The 24,393-nt window shown below is 40.3% G+C and overlaps 1 protein-coding gene across 1 annotated transcript in view; it reads left to right on the forward strand.

Moving 5' to 3' along the window:
* mmp15b (matrix metallopeptidase 15b) overlaps positions 1 to 24,393 on the forward strand; it is a 33,772-nt gene that overhangs the window by 3,579 nt on the left and 5,800 nt on the right. The window contains exons 2-9 of the mRNA XM_005726324.1: positions 8,218 to 8,366; positions 8,688 to 8,810; positions 9,134 to 9,441; positions 15,957 to 16,118; positions 16,246 to 16,442; positions 19,144 to 19,282; positions 22,344 to 22,494; positions 24,108 to 24,226. Of these exons, the coding sequence (XP_005726381.1) occupies positions 8,218 to 8,366; positions 8,688 to 8,810; positions 9,134 to 9,441; positions 15,957 to 16,118; positions 16,246 to 16,442; positions 19,144 to 19,282; positions 22,344 to 22,494; positions 24,108 to 24,226 (1,348 nt within the window). The remainder of the gene's footprint in view (positions 1 to 8,217; positions 8,367 to 8,687; positions 8,811 to 9,133; positions 9,442 to 15,956; positions 16,119 to 16,245; positions 16,443 to 19,143; positions 19,283 to 22,343; positions 22,495 to 24,107; positions 24,227 to 24,393) is intronic.

A 24,393-nucleotide genomic window follows, 5' to 3' on the forward strand; every position in this document is an offset into this window, starting at 1 on the left:
CTTGGGCATGATAAAATAACTCAAATAACTGCACTTTTGAAGTTGATAAGTTTTAGTGTAATATGTAGACAATTAGAATTATATGAATAATAATAAATTATTGAGAAATCTGCCATTTGATGTAATAACAGCTAATATGGTAAATAGAAATTGCATGTTTATTTGTGGAGTGCAGCACTTACTGAAGAATGACACTATATTTATATATACATATACACTTTGTGATTTCAAAATAATGGAGCAATAATTAGCTGCTTCATCAGTGAGCTTCTCTTCATCTGTGCCAGATGGTGACAATCCTTGTTCTGCTCAGTAAGCTTGCTGCAGTGGCTCTAGTTATCATCTGCTGCAGATTAGTGTGGTTGTAGTGTCCCTGTACAGGGAGATGTTTGAAAGGTGGAGGTTTCTGGTCTGAAACGCAACTTGTATTCTTTGTAGTGGCCAACAGGGCCTCAGTAAACGTTTTCATAATGAGGCGATCATCTCAGTTGGCAGTTGTGAATAATAGTGAAAACAACAGGAAGTTAATATGTACATTTTGGCCCCTGTTAGCACAAGAAAGAAAGATTATGCCATGTTCCGTGGTTCCAACGACAGATCCTCCATGATCTTGTGACCTCTGGTTTCCCAAATCTAAGCTGATGATGATTCATAAAGCTAGGTTGAGGTTTCACAATGCACATTTATTATCCAGTAAGTGATGGTGACTAGATCCATCTTTTATGTACAGTCTGTGAGCCCAACTGAGCTTCAGAGCAGAACAAAGAATATTGTCACCTGCTGCTGCCCACAACAGTGAAACTGGAGTTTCTCTAACAGAGTCACTCTTGATAGGCAAAGAAATGTCACTGATGATCACCACAAATGTGACCTGGTGGGTCTGCTGTCAAGAACTTGGAGATTACCCATTACTTATGTGATCATGCAGTTCTCTCAAACGACTAAAAAAAATATTCCACCCTTTACTTGGCTTTGCCCACCCAATTAAAGTCAGTATGCAGAAAACAATTGTGCTATGCCATAAGCGCTATGATTCATTTTGCAAATATACAAATGCTGCCTTAAAGTAAATTATAATAGGCACCTGTAGCATCCATCTTTCCACTTGACCAGCTAAGATAATCTTAGTGTTTCGCAGCAACACAAAAACTGATCGCTTAGTCTAAAACTCAGAAATTGTTCAGTAAATCTTGCAGAGTGGAGACTGTCAGATTACAGTATGTTATTTGACAACCTTAGAAGAAGAGCTGTTGTTTGTTGATGACTCAGCTAATTTTTCACACAATTTAATGGGAGGCAAGAACTTGCTTTAGTGAATAAATGAAGTCTAAGAGCATTCGCCATCACTCACTAAAGATTTATGTTTTGGTATTTTCAATGTGTGAGTGCAAAATATGCTTGAATTTCAGTAGTAATAACGGAAGAAAGAAGAAATGAGTGTATATTGTGCAACATAATCAACATACAAAATTAAATAATATATATTTTGGTTTGTTTTAAAGAAGCCAATCTGTGTTGTATTGTGTTAAAATTAAATTAAATACCTGTTTTGAAATCTATACACATATTGAAGTACTCTATCTGGAAGTCTGATCCTCTCTTCAGGCTGTGTTTTTAGAATGTGGCCCCAACTCCTACTCTGTCTGGACAAAAAGGATGAAGTGGGAGGTTAAAAGAAAAGAGGGAAAAAGAGAGGGATTATTAGTGTGTGTGACAAGAATCTGAGATATTTTGATTAGCAGAAGGGAAACACAGAGGGGAATTGGATAGATTTGTTTATGAAAGAGGGAAGGAGGGACAAAGATGGAGGGAGTTGACGGGGAAGGTAGCGCTCTGTCTCAGCTGTGCGGCATGTGATGGCTGGATGTGACAGCTGTTCTCTAACTGGGACACACACACACACACACACTGTGCAAATGCATGCTGGGCCTGGGACTCCAGGGCATGTCAGGAAATACAATGGACCCTCTTGTCTGAGGAGAGGGAACTGTGAGCGAAAAGTTTTGAATAAGAGGGAGAGAGAGCGGATGAGGGAGTGCAGACATGGATGTGATGGAAGGGGAATGATATTTCTTATCATGCATTAGAGACATTGTGCTCTTGTGTATATGTGTTTTTGTGTTTACAAGTATTTGAATATGATAAACGACAGCGACAGCCGTTAATTCTGTGCTATTTTCCACAAGAAGTGTCAAAAATAGTGACGCAACTGTGGACTACTGTAGGCTAAAATAATCAAGGTTTACCTATCATGTGTTTCAATGGTGAGAGAAACCAGTGCAAACTTGTAGATAGTTTGTACGCTTCATTACTCTGAGGTAAAAATGCTAAACATCAGATCATTGCATGATTGACTCCACTGTGGATTAATCTAAACTTTTTATTGCTGTTATTATTTGTCATGTGAACAGCGGGTAATGTTGCTCAGCACTGGACACTCCTTTGAACTGCAGCGCAAGCTTGTCAGTTTTTTATGATTCAAACCACAAGTGTTTAGATCAGCTCACAAAAAGAGAGAAAGAGAGAAGTCTAAATGAAATGCAAGTCTTAAGAGTTGACTGCTGAATCCACACCGACGCCACAACAGCTTCTGTCCGACCTCAGCTTTGCTATTGTGTGAGATATGTCTTGGGCTGAATCTAGCCCATAACACTTCTAGCAGCATGAAATAATTTAAAAATTACAATTACATGTCTGGATGTAAAATCAGAGTGTGGTTCATACCTTGATTTTTGATTGAGAATTTCAGTTTGTATTTTTGATCTGGATGGAAGAACGCTGATAACAAGACAAGAAATTCTTAATTATTAAAGCATAGGTGAGAATGAATTAGTTCATATTAACTAGCTAGTTATTGAGCATTGAGCCAACGGTAGTTTGTTTAAGGTCATTACAAGCAGCTGTGATAAGACTAATGTTATGGTTAGATTTACATCATTTTTCTTTTTAAATCACATAACTTATTTCCATTATGTGTCAAATGAAGCCCCACTGATAGACTGCACTGCTGCACTTCTTGCATTTCTGATCCCTCCAAATTAAACAAATACAAATCTCTTCTGTTTCCTCCTCCTCTGTCGGTCTCACTTTCTCTAACACTTCTCATTTACTTATCCATCCTCTTGGTAGGACGTCAGAAGGTAAAAGATGGCAGCAGACCAAGCCTCGGAATAAAAGCTGTTAGTATCTTGGCTGACATTGTGGTGGGCACACACAAATGCTCTCTCACTTCCACACACACACTGCCAGGTTTTACAACTCCCTGTATATCGCTGGGTCTGGTTTTGGCAGGTAAGCTCAAGGACTCTTTGAAAGACCATTTAATAGACGAGGCCCAACGTGCACACACACACATACACACACGAGGCCTCTCCTATTCCTTACGTTGTTTTGTATTCAGCTCAGCTGACGAGGGAAAGTGAGCAGCCAGGCAGAAGTACTTTACTACTTTAGACGATGGAGGTGAGGGTTCATAAGCCCCCATACGTCTTCCTAATAGCACTGAAACTCTGCCCTTGTACCTGACAACAGCCTGTTGTAAATATACATAGATTTAAAAGCAATGGGACAGAGAAAACACATGTAGAGACAACAGCAGATGCCTTCCACAAAAACACTGAACATAAAGGCATGAAGTAGAGCTGGGCGATATGAGATTTTTTCATATCACGATATGTTTTTTTCATTTCAGGCGATAACGATATCTATCACGATATAAGCCAAATAACTATGTTTGTAAGATTTAAATGTGCCGTTGCTCACAAGTAAAATGTGAAATAATCAGCAGCTTGTTTTGATTTAAAAATTTATTTCCCATAATAAGTTCAACAGGGTAGATGTACTTAAGGAACATGAGACTTTTTCAGATAAATAAAGGCAAATATTGCAAACTACACAAAAGGCAGCCGCTAAAGCGTTTAAGTTTCAAAATAGAACAAATGAAACAGACTAAATTGTCAATTCCACTTAGAAACAAAATATTAATTCTAAAAATAAATCTTAGTTTGTTTTACAGAAGAACAGACAAAATTGACTAACTTTTGTCAATATCAAATAAACTGAGAACTAAAAGGAAATTCTCAATCTCTCCTTGTTGTATAGCTGAGCTTTTCAAACAGTTTTAACAGTTACTTTAGTCTGACAAAAGCCGAATGACGAATTAGCGCTTCCAGTCAGAGACTGAGGCTACGTCCACACGTACACGGGTATTTTTGAAAACGGAGATTTTCCGTTTTCGTTTTAAAAAATAATCCCGTCCACACATAAAGGCAGAAATGAAGGGAAACGCTGCTATGAACATGCCAAAGCAGCAGGTGGCGCTAGATTCCTAACCGTGCAGAAATGTTGGCCAATCAGAAGTCTAGAAGCCTCGGTGGGAAAAAGTAAACAAAGCTGGGGCATAGAAGCAGAACCGAGTCGTATGTGTGGAGGGACAGTAACTGTGTGTATATGTAAGCATTTAAACACTGCAGAGAGTAGAATTAACAGTATTGTAGAAATTCATTTCACCGAAACAATAACGTGGCGCACAGTGTAACGTCAAAAAATGCGCACACCTTTGACGCTGCGTTTTCTCAGTTTTTCTAGTCCACACGTAAATGCAAAAATGGAGTTTTTAAAAATCTTCGTTTTCAGTGACCAAAAACGCCGTTTACGTGTGGACGAAAGGTGCAAACGCATAGAAAAATCTGCGTTTACAAAAATACCCGGGTACGTGTGGACGTAGCGCATGCACCAGTTTATTGTATTTCCAGTCTGGTGCACGCTACTCTGTTTTTTGTCAGACTTGAAATAGCCGAAATACCTTCACACTACGGAACTTCTATGGCTCTTCCGTTCGACAATCTCTCCGGCATTGGAACCATCATCTGTTTTCTCTTCGGTAACCTTCGGTCACGCTCGGTAGATTTCTCTAGTCGGCTCACTCTTTTCCTTAATTACCCGGGCGGTACGGTGGCTGGCTGCTTCCCAAACAAATACACATGTGCGGCTTGGCACTTACGCTGTACGTAACAAGTCACGTGACGTGACGCTGCGGCTGTGATTGGTTCGGCTCTGCGCTACTTAATTTGGATTGGCTGTTCTTTTTTTTAAGAGGACAAGAGCGGCGAGGTCTATCGCGATAGTTTAATTTTTCTATCGAGAAAGTTATATCGCAATACATATCGTTATCGTTCTATTGCCCAGCTCTAGCATGAAGGCAATTACTGTTTTTATCAGGTATTATTACAGCAACCATGTGGAGATGCTGATCACAGAGGAGAAAAGCAAGTGGCTGACATGACAAAAGATTCTTTAGAAGGCAGACTTTTCTTTGCATTGCAGAGTTTCTATCAGTGCATTGTGCACTCAGTGGGCAGCCTCAGTTAAATCTGGCTGGGCTTAGGCAGCATAGATATGGTAAACTGTTCTGTGATATACAGTGCTGTGAAAAAAATATTCAGTCTTCTGCATAGAGGGAAATAAACTCAGGGTCTTTCTCGGCTCACCCACTCAGTGTGTGTGTGTGTGTGTGCATGCTTTTATAGAAATTGATATTTCTCTCCACTGCTCCTTCCTCTGTGCCTGCTCTGGTCAATTGTCCATTGGTTGCTCTATTACAGTGTTGCAAACTGCTTGGTTTGCTTTGATGGGCAGTAGGAAATGTGAAGAGCATTTGCTGAGATGAAGTGAAAAGTAATTCTTTTTACAGATTCTCTGTCATTTGGGTGATGTGTTTTTGACATTTAACATTTACAAATTGAGAAGTGAAACGTGCAGCCTGGTGTGCATTCTCTAATGGCAACATTTTTTCCGATCTTTGAGTAACTGCAGCTGTAGAAAGTATAAGAGGGGTGTCTGTCTTTGTTAAATAGTAAAAACATACATGCTAAAGTTAATTGAAAGGAAAAGAGCGCCTTTTCAACAACAACACCTGTTTTCTTTGCCTTGACTTTGTAAGAGAGAGAGAGAGTCCTTAGATAAGTCTTTCAGGAAATGTAAGTTAGTTTGTACGTGTGTGTTTGCAACCTCCTTATCTTAAGTCAGAGGCGGGTCAGGGTCACATCTAGTTGACCTCTCTACACTTCTGCCTGCTCCAAAACACGAACGCACACATATGCACACTTAATCACAGTGCTAACAAATGACTCTACTGCCAGAAAAGCTTTTGTTCTGAGGTTTTCTTACCAATGCAAACAAACAACAATGTTATTAGTGTGTAAATGGCAAGTATTAGATCACATAACCTTTGGTTAAAACCTGTAAGGTGGTGAATGAAGAAGCTCCTGGGCCAAAGTGCTTCACTGGCTTAGAGCTGAAATGCTTTGGTTTTTCATGCTTGAACTTCAGCTGGTGATTGAATAGACCGCAGTGTAAATACAAAGCTCTCAGGTGCTGTATAATGATCTGTTTGCCTCACTGTACTTTACCTTTGTGTTACTTGTGTTTTCACTGGGAACCTTTTCATTTGAAAGACCCAGACCAAGCACAGAAATACTGGAGCTTGTGAGGTTTTGGGGAAACTAACTGTGTTTTACTAAAAGATAATCTTTTTTTGGAAGATGAGTTTTCTAAATGATCTGCAGCTGTATAACGTTGGTGAAGCACCTAATAATATGTAGTTTTTTTAACGAAACAAACCTGTTGGCTTCAGGTAAATAGATAGAAGGTGCTGATCCAACAAACACCATAAGTTAAAGGGTGACAGGAGTCATTCACTACCTTAATTGAGCTCATGAAATGCCATGAGAACCTGGAGTGAATAATCAGTCAGGCGTTATGTTCCCTTTATGGTAGTTCATCTCATCTAATCATAGAAGAACACAAACAGGCAAAGTATTTCTTGTTTTGTCCACTGTGAAGTAGTAGCATTTGCCCTTATGGCTTGTTTATTACCATCATCCACTAATCCATCATTCGGTTTTCTTCCCCTTATCCAGCTCAAGCTGCAGGGGGAGGGGTAACAAGCCTATCATGGTTATAAGATGAATGTGAGACAAAAAGAAAAAAACATTGAAAAGGACGAGTCAGTTTATGCCTCTGAAGGAGTGGTCAAGTAAATAAAGGCCTTTATCAGGTAGCATTTTGCATTGTGTAAGATGGGTGTGATCTTGAGAGCTGAGAACAGAGACGTAGCTATAGCACATGCGTTACCAAACGTGCAGACACACACACACAGTAACAAGTCCCTGAACTACCCCTGGGAATGTGACTATGTGTATGAGTGTCAGTATCACAGACTACCCCAATATGGAGGGGTTTTTCTGTGTGTGCATGTGTGTGCATGTTTGCATGTGTGAATGTGTGTGCATGTTCGTATGTGTGAGTGTGTGTGCACAAACGCGTGTGATATTGGGTTTCTACATAACAGGTGGAATAGTCTTTGCGTCATCTATGATTGAGACAAGTATCATGTTTTCTCCCTCAAGTCTGTCATTAACCCCCACCCTCCACACTACTGGGCTCATGCTCCACTAATACATCACATGCTGAAGGCCCCACTAAGTTTTCTTCAGTTTGTATACCAAGCATTAAATACAGCACAACTCACAGCAGAATACGTTTTGAAAGAGCAATTTACTTTTTTAAGAGGCAGGGTTTACACAGTAAAAGTTATTAGATCAGGCGGAGAGAAGAGGGAAACAGACACACAGGGGAGTGTACTACCAACTTCCAGCATGGCCTACACAAGCACACTCAGTCACATTTAACCCTGTTTACATACAGTGATGAATGTGTTTAACCTACTTTGAATAGGTGACATAAGTGGACAGTTATCATGTGAACAGGTAAAACAGTACGAGGTATAGCAAATGCCTTTGAGACATTTCTATGCACAGAAACAGGAAAAGTAAGCTAAGAAAATATATTAACCCACCAAAAATATGGTGGGTCAGCTCAGGCTTGGTGGGAAACCAGGATTGTACACTTGCAGAAATAATAAATATGAGCAGCTTTCCCACAAAGATCAAGGCAACATGTCAACATGTTACAGAAGCCAAGTAGAAGTCAGACGTTATGGTTTTTAGCTCTTCAGTGCTTTAACTGCTAATATGCTTATAAAACAGCTGTTGCTGTGTTCTTCTTAAAAGTCTCTTGTTCCACAGGCTTGTCTGTGTAGACTAAGCTGTTAAAATGAAAAGTATGCTATTTTTGATAATATTTAGTTCTTTCTAATGAGCTTAAATTCAAATAAACATGCTCCAGATGATACAGTTTTTGTAATGTTGATTATAGGCATGGCTGAGGATGTACGGTTACCTGCCCCAGGCTAGCAGACAGATGTCGACCATGCGATCAGCTCAGATCCTGTCCGACGCTATCAGCGACATGCAGCGATTCTACGATTTGGAGGTCACTGGACAGATCGACGCTCAAACTCTAAGGTCAGCATGACTTAACTGTAATGTTTTAGTACAGTATATCCATTAATGAGGCCCAAATAAACTGGCAGTACACACGAGTCCTAAATTTTAACTAAACAATCCATTTTAATCCTTTATTCATTGATTTGTCTCAGAAAACTGGTAAAAAAAAAAAATCCTCTGTAGTGTGAAAGAACAGATAGCTGTTTCAGACAAACTGCTCACGAAAATATAGCAGTACAAGAAGGTTTAATGTAATGCTCCCCTTCATCTCTTCTCTTGGTTGCTTCATCCTCTCAACATAAACACACACACACACACCACTTCTTTCATCTCCTACAGTGCTATGAAGAGACCCCGCTGCGGTGTGCCTGACAAGTTTGGAGGCCAGATCAAAACCAACGTTCGGCGGAAACGTTATGCCCTCACTGGACATAAATGGAACAAAAAGCACCTCACTTACAGGTAACAACAAAGATGAGCCGATCTGCCACAAATGTACAGTACAGAGAGGAAGTGAATGTAATCTCTGTCTGTTTGAGGCTTGAGTAAAGTCGGCTTTTATATGTTGCTTTTTTTATGTTTTTTGTATTAAGTATACATTTGCCGCAGTGTGCTAGAACTCAAACTTGCCTCGTCTGAAGATCTTTGCTCTCATCTTCTTCAAACTTTCCAGACACTGACAATTTCTAACAGCATATAAATGAAAAACATTAATGCTTAATACATTTTACTTCAAACTTATATTGGCCACTCTCCTTTTTCTATTTCTCTCTTTTTCCCCATAGTATTCAGAACTACACTCCAAAAATTGGAGAGTATAACTCGTTTGAGGCCATCAGGCGGGCCTTTAAAGTCTGGGAGAGGGTCACCCCACTGAGCTTTGACGAAATCCCCTACCAGGACATCAAATATGGACGCCGTAAGGAGCCCGACATCATGATCTTCTTCGCTTCAGGTTTTCATGGAGACAGCTCTCCTTTTGATGGGGAGGGGGGCTTTCTGGCTCATGCCTACTTCCCTGGACCTGGAATGGGTGGAGACACGCATTTTGACTCTGATGAACCATGGACCATAGGGAACCATAATGTACAAGGTAAAAGATTTCTGTCAATCTGTTACATTATGGATTTTATTATTTTTTAGACTTTAAAAATCATCTTGGCTGATAATATAGGAGAACGTTTTATTGCCAAGAGACATATTGTTTTGTGGCTTTTGTCTTAAGGGTTTGGATATCAACAGTGTGTTATTTGGTTAAATTCTTTGTAGAAGTGGATGATTGAGGCGTTTTTGTGGAGGCCCAGCTGATGAGCAGTTTTCATCACTGGTCGTGTCATGTTGTGTCGGTTGTAATGGATCTATATAACAGCTGTCCCCGTGGATTTCCCCCACAGCTAACTGGAGTTGGCAAGACTCAGCCACTTACATCATCTCTCATTTGTCAGGCTCGACTGCTCCACTTACCTTTAAAAGTGGACTCCCTGTGACATCTCTCAGTCTTTATCCTAATGAACTCCCTATAAATTTGAAATACACCCCAAGTGATAATGTTAGCATCTTTGTCCTGACTAGAGCCATAGCCATGACTCTCCCCTAAAAACAAAAATTCTAAAATAAATTCTCAAAATGTCTTAAAAACGCATTTACTATTAGAAGGTCTTAAAAAAATCAAAACTGTTCATAATTTAACTTGGATCATAAATGTTTTTAGTCATGTAGCCACATTGGTAAACCCATCTGGACAATGTTCTTACACTGAGTCAAAAACTCGTAATTTGCCTCACTGTTAAATTTGAGCCAGTACTAGTATGCTTACTTGGAAGGGGTATATTGTCTTTTTATTTAATATCCCATACAAAAAAGGTTGAATTCTAACTTCCTCATACCTGAAAAGACCCTGAGGTGACCTGCCAAACTTTAAGATAAATTATTACTCACCCTAAAAAGCTACAAAGTATATTTACCCATTCTGTCTTAGTCATTTGTATACTGAATGATTACAACAGATGCAGAACAGATCAGGATGGTGCTGCCCATTTTTATGTGATTTTGAAAATAATACTGTATCAAGAAGTGATCCCATTAGAGGATTCACTAAGGACCGACTTAAACAGGCGTTATGTCCGGAGGAAAAACTATTCTATAAGTCACCATAATGTAATAATTCTGGGTTAATGAGAGAAGAAGCTTCGTTTCTAGCTTGGTCTGGGTGTAGATGCTGCTTCTAGCAGTTATTGGCTTTAAAGACAAATTGTTAGACGGATCATATCGAAGTAAGTCAAATATTTTATGCTCATATTTACGCCCTCAGGCATCCTTTGGTAGGATGAGCCCATGTTGACCAGTTAAAAACCTTAACAACAGTGACAAGCACTAAGCTAGTTATATGCAGAAGTGAAGAATGACAAAAATGCTGTTGCTGATTAAATGGGGACTTTACTTTTCAACAAAAGCCTTTTTTGGCCTGTCTGTTATCTGCGTATCCAGCTGACATACACAGCTAAGTATTGTGTGTGTGTGCATGTACAAGCCTGTATCTGTGTGATCAGTTGTGTGTGGGATGTGTTGCAGGTTCACAGGGATGGATGGAATGCCACTCTAAGTGGGAGTGTGTTCCACTTGGGAGATGTGGAGACTGGTCTTTTTGCTGCACCATGCTACTTACACCGCTTGAAAGCAAAGTGCCGCTAAATTTCATTGTGGTCTTCACTTTAGTTGCTGTGTCTAAGTAGTCAGTCTTGTCAAAAATGTAGCCTTTTATGTGACATGCAAGTTTTTCTTTGTTATTTTCTTTCGGAGGACAGAGGTCATGCAGATTGGTCTAGTACAGGGGTGGTGGAACTCCAGGCCTCAAAGGCCAGTGTCCTGCAGGTTTTAGATGTGTCCTCGATCCAGCATAGCTGATTTAAAGGGTAAATTACCTCCTCAACATGTCTAAAAGATCTCCAGAGGCCTGGCAATGAACTGATCATTTGATTCAGGTGTGTTGACCCAGGGTGAGCTCTAAAACTCGCAAGACACCAGCCCTTGAGGCCTGGAGTTCCCCACCCCTGGTCTAGTATGTGCCTGATGGAGTGACAATTGAAAGTCACAAGTATTTATTTTTAACAGCAACAATTTTCTTTCTCAGTTTTTTAAACCTTTAAATATCATATATGTAGTCCACCCATTTTCTTCCACTTTCAATTGAAGTTCATGTTGGATGGTTAGCAGTCAAAATTGTATAATTTTAATTGTAACTATAATGGATAAATAATAACAGGTTAAAATTAGAAATACAATTACAAATACAGGTTTCTAACAATTGAATGGATAGCTATATGGACAAACCAATTGAATTTTTTTGCATAATAAAATAATTGACGCATAATAGTTTCAACTTTTTTTCAAAAAAAATGGTCAAAAAATATGTGGATTAGCTGTTAGTAGTAACTAAAGTCAGTGGACTGAAAAAGGCTGAAATAATAAATCAGTTTGTCTGGTCCCATTTTAGGACGAGTTCAAATGAACACAATGAAACAAAGAAATGATGTTGATGAAGACTTTTAGTCAACATAACAGGGGTTATTTGTCTAACGTGCAGAAAGAAGATTATTCTTAGAGCAGCAGATGTGCTGAAAGAAAAAGCGAGACTTGAAGAGTGACGTTAAAGCCTTAGTCAGCATATGCTTTGCTGAAGGGTCCTCAGAACAAAATGAGCTCTCACCTCTGACCTCTTTTTGAGTTGTATCAGACAAACCAACCCGTTCTCACTCCCAAAGCGTAACATTTTACGCTAGGTGACAAATCGTCACCATATTACGTTTTCGGCTACCCACCACGTTCCTAAATGACGACCTCGGAAAAAAGAGGAAATATGAGAACCGTCTGGACTGAATCTACACATGTTTGCTCTTTTTCTTCAAATCACTTAGAAACACGCTATTTAACATCATTAAAGTCCTGGTTAAGGTCAAGAATAAGGTTATGGTCAGGGCTAGGGATAAGGTTAGGTTTAGGGCTGGAATACAGGGCTGGAACGTCTATTACCGCGGGAGCGTCATTGCACTGGATTCCAGCCATAACCCGCCGCGTACCATAAGAACGCCGAAGGTCTCCTTTCGCGTTCCTCAGGAACGCCGCGGGACGTGACAAAACGTCGACATGTTACACCTCGGGAGTGAGAACGCTCTGGACAAACACAGCTTAGCAATCAATAGTTCGGCATAAAAAATTATAGACAGCAGCTGACGATAAAGCACAAATGCATTTGATCCACTCATCATGGTGTTTTCTTTCCCTTTCCTTGACCTCAGCTTCAGAAAGAGCTCTTTTACTAGGCTAAAGAGTTTTGGTGTGAACCTTGTGACGCACAGTGTGATTAATCAGGCTTTCTGGCAGGGAAAACAAAAACAGCTTTTACACGTTATCCACAAAACTCAAACACCTTTCTCTCAGATAAAATGTGGTAAGCTGGTAACGGGAAAAGGTCAGAAGCTTTTTGATGAGTAAGTTTCTGGCAAAAGGCAGAGCAAACTTGGGTAGTGGATTTTGGTTGTCTAGGTGGTGCTTTAGTCTGCCCTTTTTTACACTGATAGTCTCCCTGTGGAGGATGAATGAGGTGTGAGGCATGATAAACAAGGGAACAAAGCTTTAGGGAGTTGAAATAGGTCAAATGTATGTGTGTGAATTAGCAGTAGAGGAACCGGCTGAACCTAACCAGGCTAAAGCATTTGAAGTGCAATCTTGCTTTTCTCTTTCAAACTGGTAGTCACAGTTACCTCACAAAGGGCTCTTTATCTCTCTTCATTCATCCTGAGCTATCTCTACCACTCTGTCTTACCCTCTTCTATTTTCTCCCCTCGAGTGTTAGCTGGCGCTTAGCATGCCGTGAGGACATTCATGTGACTCTGGAATTACAAGATGAACTGTGTGCATCCTGTGTGTGTTTCAAAGAGGAAATGAGGAGATGCACAAAATAAGGAATCTACAGCACCCCCCCCCCTTCTGTTCCACGTACAGCAGTGACATCACCAGTACACCCAACAGCATGATGTCACTGGCACCAATCTGACCAATCTGTATGGCCAATTATAGGGTGAACAAAATGGGTAGGAAGTTCAAAGGTCGCTCAGGCCGGAGCCTAGGGTGAAAAGCAACAAAGAGGTATTGACTGGAAGGGAAGTACCCAGCTGTGTGCTGGCTTCGCTTTAGAGATGAACTTATAGAATATGACATGAAAAATGTAAACCTGGTTTCTCTCTATTTTTCTTTAAAAAAAAATCTCAAAGTAGTCTTTTGTTCTGAGAGGATGTTGGTCTGCAGTGGTCACTACGTCACAGCTGCACAGAGTGATATTATTGCAGTGGCAGTGGATAACAGGATGTCTTGGTGGGTTAAACGGGACAGAAATGCATACAGATTCATATCAGCAGTCATTAGCATGCCTGTGTGTGATTAATGTTTTAGATCTAAGGAGATTTTTGTGTGATAAATAGAAAAGAATGAACAGACGTTCCTATTCGTTTTATCTGATATGTTACAGATACGTAGACTTGTTATACGTTGTTCTGTCATGTATGTGTAAGATGCTCAAGAATGCATGTTGAATTTTCCATCATTCTGTACAAAGTTATACATCCCCAGTTTTTTCATGAACTTTGATCATCCCTGTATGTCTGTAAACCAACAGTTTTTATGTATTGTTTAATATTTTGTGATTTATTTGGGATTTTTCATCCGTCAAAGACAATGATCAGTTTACCACCAGACAGTCCCCTTGCTCTTAGTTTGAAAGTTGTTAATCACCTACCACAGTACTTCCTTTCTCGTGTTTTGCTGTGGGCTTGCTGGTCAGGTCACAATGTTGTGGCCCTTGATGTCTCTCAGCTTCCTTGATTCTCTTATGGTCTCCTGTGGTCGAACAAACTCCAATTCCACCATCTTGGATTGCAGTTGGATGGATTACTCGAAAGATCGACTGCATGTTGGAGGGTCAATGTTAATAGAACTTGCTGCAAGTTGAAAATTACACTTGGTTCCAGATAAGGGTGGGCGGTATGAACGGTATATGGTAGAAACGATACAAATCTGGCGAACGGTAGAGATTTTGACTATACCGCTCTACTGCGATAGCACATGTTGATGGTGTCATCAAGCTGCGCCTGTTTTGGTTGAAAGCATGGCAGCGGCTACAAGCAATATCTTCTGCAAATTATGCCGGGCGACAGTAATAACAAAGAGAAGGAGCACTTTTATCGAGTGGAAAAACGTTAGCGTTCATCCTCCAGCTTCACTGTTTATATTATGCTAATATTATGCTAACATAGCTGTGTCACTAGCGATCAAGTAGGACACAATTATATATCAGCTAGTCCAACTTCAGTAACCCTACAAAAGTCACTGCTGTTTAGTTTTCTGTCTTCATTTATGTTGGAAGTGATAGCAGCTGTATGTTTTAATGTTTTTTAGAAATCTCTCAGTCAGAACATGGCGCATCATGTTTAGGTGGAAACTTGCTTCCTGCTTACTGGATTTAATAAATTCTGTTTTCATGAATGCCTGGATGTTAAACTTAATTGTTACACCTGGTAAAGCAGCAATGCTGATCATTTTATTAAAGATGAAAGAATTTAGTTTTAGTTTTTAACTCTCAGTGATGCTGCAGTGTTCGTTTGACTTTGGGACCTGAAGCAGACGGAGTTTTGGACCCAAATTACTCCGCAGGGCTCCTGATTACGGCAGCCGTAATGCTCCGACAATCCAACAAGTGGTGCAGCTTCGTAGCTTACCAAAGTCGTACTAAAACATTTTTGCCAGATTTCTGTGCGCTGTATACCACATGAAATCGGTTCAAGGTTAGTAAGCACAACCAGAATCCATAGATAAGGCACATTAAAGGATTTTAAGTGCCCCTTATAATGTGGAAAATACGTTATACAGAAGAACAGAATATATCGCGATATATATCGTTACCCCACATGCTTCAAATTATACCGCGATATGGCTTTTAGACCATATCGCCCAGCCCTAGTTGCAGATGTGCTTGCGAATGCTGTGGAAACTACACATTCTGCCTGGAGGATGTGAAGATGTGTGCACAGCTGGTGCATTGAAGTGTAGTGACTGTGGAGACAAGCTGAGTTTACGACACAGAACTCTGTAAAGAGTGTTGTGTTTACACTTTGATAACAACATTTTCATGACTCTAACAATGACTGAACTCTACAACACCTACGCCCCAAGCAAACTGAGCGTTCTGTGAATTTGAGAATCTTGATACATCCACATAATCCAAGAAACTAAAGATCCAGACATCTTTGTTCTTCATGACAAGAAATAAAATCTTCACAACAGGAAAATCTCTATCTTAAAGGCTATTGTGTCTGATATTACCAATTTGTTAAATCCTCTGCCTATAAAAATCTCTCTATGTTTAGGGATAGAGATTGTGGAAACTTTGAGACTGGATTGAACCCACTAAGCAAGCACTGGGTGTGGTTTACTTTGTTGGGGGTTTCCATCTTGCATTTTGTACTGCAGTGCAACTTGAACTCGGTTAGCTTTTGTGAGCCCTTTATTTGTTTGCCTCTCTCCTCTTTTATTCTAACTTATCTCTCATTCATACAGGTAATGACCTCTTCCTGGTAGCAGTCCACGAGCTGGGACACGCCCTGGGCTTAGAACATTCCAACAATCCTCTAGCCATCATGGCTCCCTTCTACCAGTGGATGGAAACGGAGAACTTCCAGTTGCCAGAGGATGACCGGCGGGGGATACAACAGATCTATGGTAGGAGTTTATTTTTAATCCTCACACGTATCTTTTAAATGATACAGACATGAAATCTTATTCTTGATATTAAATTGTGACCAGTTATCCACTCAGTTTAAAGTATTGTGTCTGTGACTTCCTGAAGGTCCTCCTGACAGCAGTCCCACCCAGGCCTTGCCTACAGTGGCACCACGTCGCCCAGAGCCCAGACCACCTCAAACACCTCCTCGGCAACCTGATAGGCCCAGGACCACCGAAAGACCAGATCATTATGGACCCAATATCTGTGAGGGAAACTTTGACACTGTTGCTATGCTCCGAGGAGAGATGTTTGTCTTCAAGGTAAATGGTTTGCGGATTAAGAAATTGAGAGTCTTTGTAATGTTGTGAACATTAAATTCAATTAAATTCAATTTTTTATGCATATAACGCCAAATCACAGCAACTGCTTCAGGGTGCTTCATTAAGCAATACATGGAAAAGTTCTGCCACCATGAGTTTATTTCCAAGTATGACCTTCCTTGGAAATTAAGTCATCTTCCAGGAAAGGAGCTTTCATGACAACTCCACCGTTTCAATATATTAGTTATTATTTTCCTGAGAAACGAGTTACGACAAATGGCGTGTACGCAGCCAACAAGGGGTCTGTTTTCAATCAGGTGCTTGTGGATTGTAAACCCACGGAGCTGGTGTTCTTTTATGAGACTGAGAACAGTTAAAAGGGTTTGAGGGTTGGTCAGGTGTTTAAAGAGCCTCTGGGCCCACACAAAACATTAGCTGCGGCAGCAGTTAGATATTAACTGAGTCTTAACCTTTATGAGATTTGTCTTGTAGATGCTAGTATTTAAACTGATCGTGTTATTGGCTGCAGCTCCTCTCTCATTATTTATTATATGGGTATTTTGATATTATTTAATCAGCTTTTCCAGTACTTTTTCACTGTGCAGGTGCTGTGTGTTCAATTGAATTTATTGAACTTTCAGCAGCAAGTAGGGCTCCATTTCCTCCCATCCATTTCAGATCTTCTTTTTTCTGGCGTTGGTTTATACATAGTGCAGCTCTGCAAAGATAAGTAATTAGGTGTTTCCATGGGAGAGGCCAGAAAAGGTGTCCAGTGTTGATAGCATTGACTAGTGAAGAGAGCTGCAGATATTATACGGAGTGGGGCAGGGGACATGCAGGCTTTACTTTAAAGAAGCCTCAGTTTCACCTCCAGAAATGTTGCTCTGCTGTTTTGACGTCTGACATTGAACTGAAGCATTAGGGCTCACAGCAGCTGTAGATAGCAAACTTGATCTGGGGTGTTTGCAGAGCTGAAAAAACACACAGATGTGAATATTTCTTGCTTGTGGGATCTTTCATTTGCTTTGTAGTCCACACAGCAGACCACTGCACCCCCCCTCCCTCCCCAAGTACTCAGATCAGTCTATGAATAGCTCCTGTCTTGGACTCTTAAGTGTGTGCGACACTGACCAGTCATTACACACTCTGAAATCTGACTGGCTGGACATATGCTACACATGGTCAAGCAGTTATATTTGTACTCTTGGGTTTCATCGCAGACGTTAATGTCTGTCTTCATGGGTTTCATTAACGTCATGAGACATTATTATTCATTGTCCAAAATTAACCAGTTCTTAATGAGCTTCAAAAATAGAAATTACCTGATCAGAGCAAATGCAGACAAAAAGCAATAAATATATATTCATGGTTAGATTTATTCATGTGGTTATATCAAGGTTTGTTGATTTTGAGCTGTAATTATCATTTATTCAAATTTCTCTCTATCACTCCTCCCCAGCTTGGCCTGAAAGTTAATTGCAAGGTTGTAATATTATAATACAGTCGTCTTTATTTCTTCCTTTTTAGCCAAGGAAAGTGTGGCTTTATGCGTGGAAACATTTGTCTGTCGGTCAGCTTTCGTCCAAATTCAAATAAATGATATGACATTGGTTTTCTCTGCTATTATTCTGCACAGACAAAATTGCTCCCTGAATGAGTAGGAGTAATTCGGAGCACACCAGTTCCACTCTTTTCTCTATGGAGTCCTGTTCATTAAAGGAAAAAAGGTGCTGTCATTCTTCAGGAAAAGTTTCTTTCTTTTGTCCACTTCACAGCAGAAGGTCTCGACATAAAGAGAGCCAGCACACTGAGCAGTTCTCAGTAATGAAACTCCCACACTGAGATCTGCTCTAATATGGTTAATTCTGTAGGAAAGGAGCTGTCCGACCAGACAAACGGTTGAGCATCCAGTTGGATTCAGCCCTGTTCTGTCTCACTCACCAACACATCTCCAGTGTGTTCTGTTCTGTGCCGCGCCGTGCTGTCTGCGAGTGTGTCCTGCATGAAGGACAAAACTAGCAGTGCTTGCCAGAAAGAAGCAGCACCCAGCATTTTACTGTTATAGCATCCAGGACAAGCAGGGCTACTGACTCACCAGTTATGAATGAGTCGAGGGGCTGCTGGTTAAACTCTGTCTGCTGCTTGTTTGCAGTAGATATGAGTGTTCACTAACCAAAGTGTCATGAAGGGTAAAAATATGCTTTTTCTTTTTCTTTGTTTTGTGTCACTGACGTGACGAACAAACACCACAGTTCTTTATTAAAGTGCATCTCATGGCAGACTGATCAACAGAGAGACTGCAGTGAGGGAACATGATAAAACCAGCAGAGCAGAGACTGACTATTATTAGCCTGCTAGTGTTCTGCTATTGTTAGTTTATTGTACATTCTGGACTAATTATCCTGCAGAGCTCAGTTTGCTTCGCATAGAGGACAAAAAAGCAACAGTGTATGTGACCTCAGCTGGGGTGACTGCATGGATGACTTGAGAAAATATTTCTTATTGTGTCTTTTTGCATGTTCTCTGAATAGAATTGTTTTTAAAGCTAAGGATGTGATATGAAGCTCTTCCCCTCCTGCACTCCTGTCATCGATTTACTTCGCAGTCGTTGTATTTCCTTGAGTCTCAGCTAGGAGCGAGTTCTTAAAACTAACTGAAAAGATAAGAAACTAAGCCAAACTTTCGTACTGTGTCCCCTCAGGGCCGCTGGTTCTGGCGTGTGCGTAGGAACAGGGTTCTGGATAACTACCCCATGCCAATCGGTCACTTTTGGAGGGGTCTCCCTGGCGACATTGATGCTGCATATGAGAGACATGATGGCAGGTTCGTCTTCTTTAAAGGTAAGCAGATAATACTGGTGCACATACCGATGGATGCATGCTTCCTATTCTGTAAATGATGACTATGATGACTTGTCTTGCACACTCATGCTGTTACTATTCTTACATGTATTCTCTTTTTGTAAAGGATTTATGTCACCTTGATACCAAATATGAGAAGTCAAATGGGATTAATTCAGTTTATTGCTTAGTAACTGTAAAGAAAAATGCATATTAGTGGATGTAAGCTTGCAGTTTTCAGCCTCCAACAATCAATGGAAACAGCGGAGATGACTGATTAGATTTTGGTAAAAAGAGGTCAAAGGTCAGGGTCCCTTTGACCGCACATCCATCCCAATCACGAATGTGCTAATGAATGACTGGAGGAATTTATTTATTTATTTAATTTGGCACAACCATTCACTTAGACTCAAGGCTGAACTGATCAGATTGTAGAGGTCAAAGGTTAAGGTCAAAATTCATAATAAAAGAATTCATGCATTGGGCATTTATAACAAGGCATCCAGGCTTGAGAAAGTAATTCCAGGTTATGCAGTTTAAAAAATAAAAAGATAAAAGTTAGATAAAGAGATAAGCGATGTGAGATAAACACATCTGTATCTAGTGTGTAGGTCCAGGTGTTATCATAAATCAGTCTGTCTTGCTAATGTCAGAGTTGACATATTCTATTTGTTTCACCTTTATAGATCAGGTATTTACTTTTTCTGGACATATGGACCATAAATATATCTCACATAAACATGTGCACTCTCGTGCATAGAAAACAAAAAAACCCTCACATCTGGTTTCTTTTTTCAACCCGAGTGCAGTTTCAATCCATTATATGAGCAGTAAAACTGACTGCAGCTTTTTCTATCTTCTACAGATAATGTTGAAGATATCCTTAGTCCCACTTCCTTAACAAAGCAACAGTACATAATGTGTTCACCATGCTGAGTATTAATCTTTTTTAGAACAGCTCATTATTTTGGCACAGACTCTGAGAGCAGCTTGTCTTTTACAACAGCGAATAAAGTTGAATGAAAAAAGAAGAACTCGGCTGCTTGATTCTGGGTGCTTCGGGCTTTCAGGCAGCTGTTGATAATGAGGAGAATGATGTCATCGGCAAGACTCTGCATGACATTTGGCGAGAAGCCATTAAGCAAAGGAAGAGTGAGACAAAGGAAGAGGAAAGAGGGAGGGAAGAAAGGAAACTGGCAGAGTATAAGATTAAGGGGGACAAGCACAACAATAGGATGCCTATTATGAACACCTGTATTTAAACCCATCGCATCAGTCAATGCATTTACTTTCTCTGGTGGTGACTAAAGCAATCACTCATCACTGTTGTGCACAAGTTCTTGCAGACTTGTGAAATAGAGTTTTCAATCATGGGCCAAGAAACAAGCACAGCTTCAGGCACAACCAGCTGATCTTAAGACAAGCCCACATCAGCTGATACCGTTCAACACCTCCAAAATCCAAACCTCATATCGCCTGCGCTCTTTATGGTGCATCTGCAAGCCACTTCTCAACCCACCTCAACTCAATCCTAAGTTTTCATGATACTGTGACATATCTTTGTGATTAATGAGCAATATTATGTGCTACTACTTTGAATTGAAATACTAAAACAGGTTTCACTTAAATTGTGTGTCAATGCTGATGAATTTTGTGGCTCCAGCTAAGACATGTTTTGTTATAAACTCTGGATTATAGTAGTCTCGACCGTTGTAGCTACAAATAATGGCCCAAAAGGATTTTCTTCCTTTGGTGATTTTGGGATCTGAAATGTGGTTTTGAGTAATAGTTATGGCAACTGTTTTAATTCAGACACCAAATATTAACACTGTACATGTTTTTACATTAGCAATAAACTGAACTGTTTTTTGTTTATTATTTTATATCCAAACTAGAAACTAGAAGCACAGAAAAGCCAACCTGACAAATCAAACTAAAGCACAATGGAGACAGTAAAGAAACCCTGACACACAGTCTAGAGATCTGCTCATGCAGAAAAATTGCTGTTTCTACCGCTCCACCAGCCCTTCAATCAACCTGTAAGGCTCCTGGGTATATTTTTTCATCACTGCCCAATTTCTACATTCGAGCTCATCGCTTAAGCCAAAACACAAAGTCTTACGATATTCTGCTGTTGTACAAATATCCTGCATCTGTGCACTCTGAAATACAGTAATACATGGATGAATTGATGTTTGTATTGTACTGATTTACTGTAGTGCGGTAAAGTAAATCTTTACTGTAAGCCAGTTGCACAGCTGTTGTGTTACCCAGAGGTTTCCCTGCTGCTCTGGTCCAAAACAAGGCCAGCTGTAATAGAAACAACATTGTTCATCCCTGTAGAAAAAGATTTCCAGGGGAAAAAAAGGCATCGGATTTTTATGTCACTGAAGTGCTCTGGCATTGCCTTGAAAAGCTGTGGAGTAAGTCATGGGATTTTACATGAGGGCTGTGCACCGCAGGAACCCTGGGAAGCATTGCGTCAACCTCTTGTTCTATCCAGATGCTGAGTGTAGAGCTTTCTTTTTAAATGAGGAGCAAGGGGCCAGAAGTGGGTGGATGGATGGGCGGGTGAGGGAAAGGCAGAATGAAGCCAAAAGGAGATGTAATGGTGAAACACAGTCCCCCTGTCAGATACTGTGAGAAACAATAAAACGTTCCCTTCAGCAACAAAATGTGCTTTAGCCTGACATGAGACAAGCCACTCCTTGTGCATAATTACAGGCCAAACCCAAACTCTGTAGTCAGGGATGTCGTACTCACTTCTGCTGAGTTTTTTTTTGATTGCTTGCCAATAATCCATTATTGCATTCTTATTATTTACAAGTGTGTGTAAATGCTGGCTTGGTTTGTGGGACTGTTCTTATCCGTAATTGCTAGCAAATTAAACATGTGTGCACGAGCATTCTCGAAGGTTTATGATGTGTGGGTAACCATATATATGTCATATACAATGTGATTGTGTGTGGTAACATTTTCCATATAAGGGTAAGAGTGGATAGGGGAATGCTCCAATGTATACATCAGAAAGCATCACATAAAATTTCTCTCCTCTCCTCAGGAAACAGATTCTGGCTTTTCAGAGAGGCTAACCTGGAACCAGGCTACCCACTTGAGCTAGTCGATTATGGTATAGATATTCCCTACGACCGAATAGATACAGCCATCTGGTGGGAGCCATCCGGCTACACTTACTTCTTTCAAGGAGACAGGTAATATAGCCCTATACTCTGTCTGAGTGACACTGAACTGTGAGTATATTGCATTAAAAGGATATCAGTAGTTTGGTTGCTTTTGGCAAGTTCTTGCAGGGTCACTTGACAAATCAAATGTTTAATCTAAGGAGTGTTAAACACAATAGGGTCATGTTTATCACTGTGTAGCATCTCCTTTGTTTAACAACAGTCCACAAATGTGTGGGAACCGACGTTTACAGACTCATGAGAGACCGCTTGCTGAAATTTTCAGAGAGGAATATCGTCCCACTCTTGTGTGACGTGGGATATGAGCTGCTCAACAGTCCTGGGCCTTCTGTGTTGTACTGTTGGTTTCATGATGTGCCAAACGTTTTTAGCTGGTGACTGCAGGCAGCCCAGTTCAACACCCAGACACTTCTACTACAAAACCTCCCTTTGTAAGAGATGCAGTATGCAGTTTAACATTGTCTTCTTGAAATATAGAATTTCTTCCCTTAAAAAACAAAAAAAGGGCATCTGGTGGGAACATTTGTTTCTGTAAAAACTGTAGAAAACTTTCAGTGCTAATGGTGCCTTTTGATGCCTTTAGAGGCTCTCCTGGTACACAGTCATGTTACCAATCTGTTGTCCGTTAGCCTAATTAGTTGCTTCACCTGTTTCTTCTTAGTCCTACTTGCATTTCCAGCCCTTCGTTGCTCTTGCTGCATTTTTTCCGAGATATATTAATGTCCTCAAATTCAAAATTAGCTTTTTCATGAAACAGTGAAATGTGTCAATTTAAGAATTTGATACTTTGTGTTCTGTTGTTAATAAAATTAGTGTTTATGAGCAAATTATTGCATTCTGTTTTTATTGAGGGCAGCAATGTCTTGAAAAACCTAGTGATCAACTTGCACTCGTCCCAGCTACAAAGGTCAACAGCAATTTGTTGATTGGTCCAGCTTTGTTCCAGACTGGAATATCTCACCAGTTAGATGCTAAATTGCTACGACAGCTAGTACAGACCGTCATGCTCCATAATTGATGAATCTTACTCATTTTGGCAGTCCACAGACTTTTCCTCTGTCACTATCATGATATCAGTATCATGATTGTAGTGAATTCACTCTCATCCTGGCTGATGTGAGATGGATTTCAGACATTGACTCCCTAGATTTTATGACCAAATACCAGCAGAAATAAAACTGTAAGAACAGCCTTTTTTTCACTCATCTGTTTTTATTCTATATAGAATAAAAATCTACTCCTTTTGGAAATCATGTTTCAGTTACTCAGAAGCCATCCATAAACCTTGTTGTGAGCTGGTTGATGTAGGAACTATTTTTAACTGAACTACAGCCCGTAACCGTACCACTGTGCAGAAAAGCTCATGTCAAACATACTTTATTTTCACTACCATGAAGTGAGTGGTTTGACTTTGGTGCGTGAAAATACACGCCCTGAAGGTTTATGTGTACAGAACGCTCACAGCATATTAACTCACAGAACTACAAGTATTCTGTGGAAGCGGTACTGTGATATGCACTCCGTGCAGACCCAGCATGTAGTGTACTGAGGAAGACGTCTGCTCTGTTCTTGTTTAGACAGTTGATAAACAGTATCAACCTTCTCCTGCTTTCTGTCTTCAGGTACTGGCGCTTCAACGAGCAGTCTCGCTCAGCTGACAGAGGCTACCCGAAGTCAATCAGTGTCTGGGGAACGTCAGTGCCCTCTAATCCCAAGGGGGCCTTCCTCAGCGATGATGGAGGTGAGCGGTGTGGTTTCTGTGTATGTGTTTGTGTTTGGAAAGGGGAGAAGAGGGTCTGTGGCAGACTGAGACATGCCTGAAACAAAGAATCAGGGTGTGGTCAGTCATCAGGAGATGGGGGAGGGTGTGGGTGTAATTTTGAACTGACATGTGAAATGCTTCTGGCT

Source organism: Pundamilia nyererei, unplaced genomic scaffold (genome assembly GCF_000239375.1).
Source record: "Pundamilia nyererei isolate P.nyererei 1_Seehausen unplaced genomic scaffold, PunNye1.0 scaffold00019, whole genome shotgun sequence".
NCBI classification, from domain to species: domain Eukaryota; kingdom Metazoa; phylum Chordata; class Actinopteri; order Cichliformes; family Cichlidae; genus Pundamilia; species Pundamilia nyererei.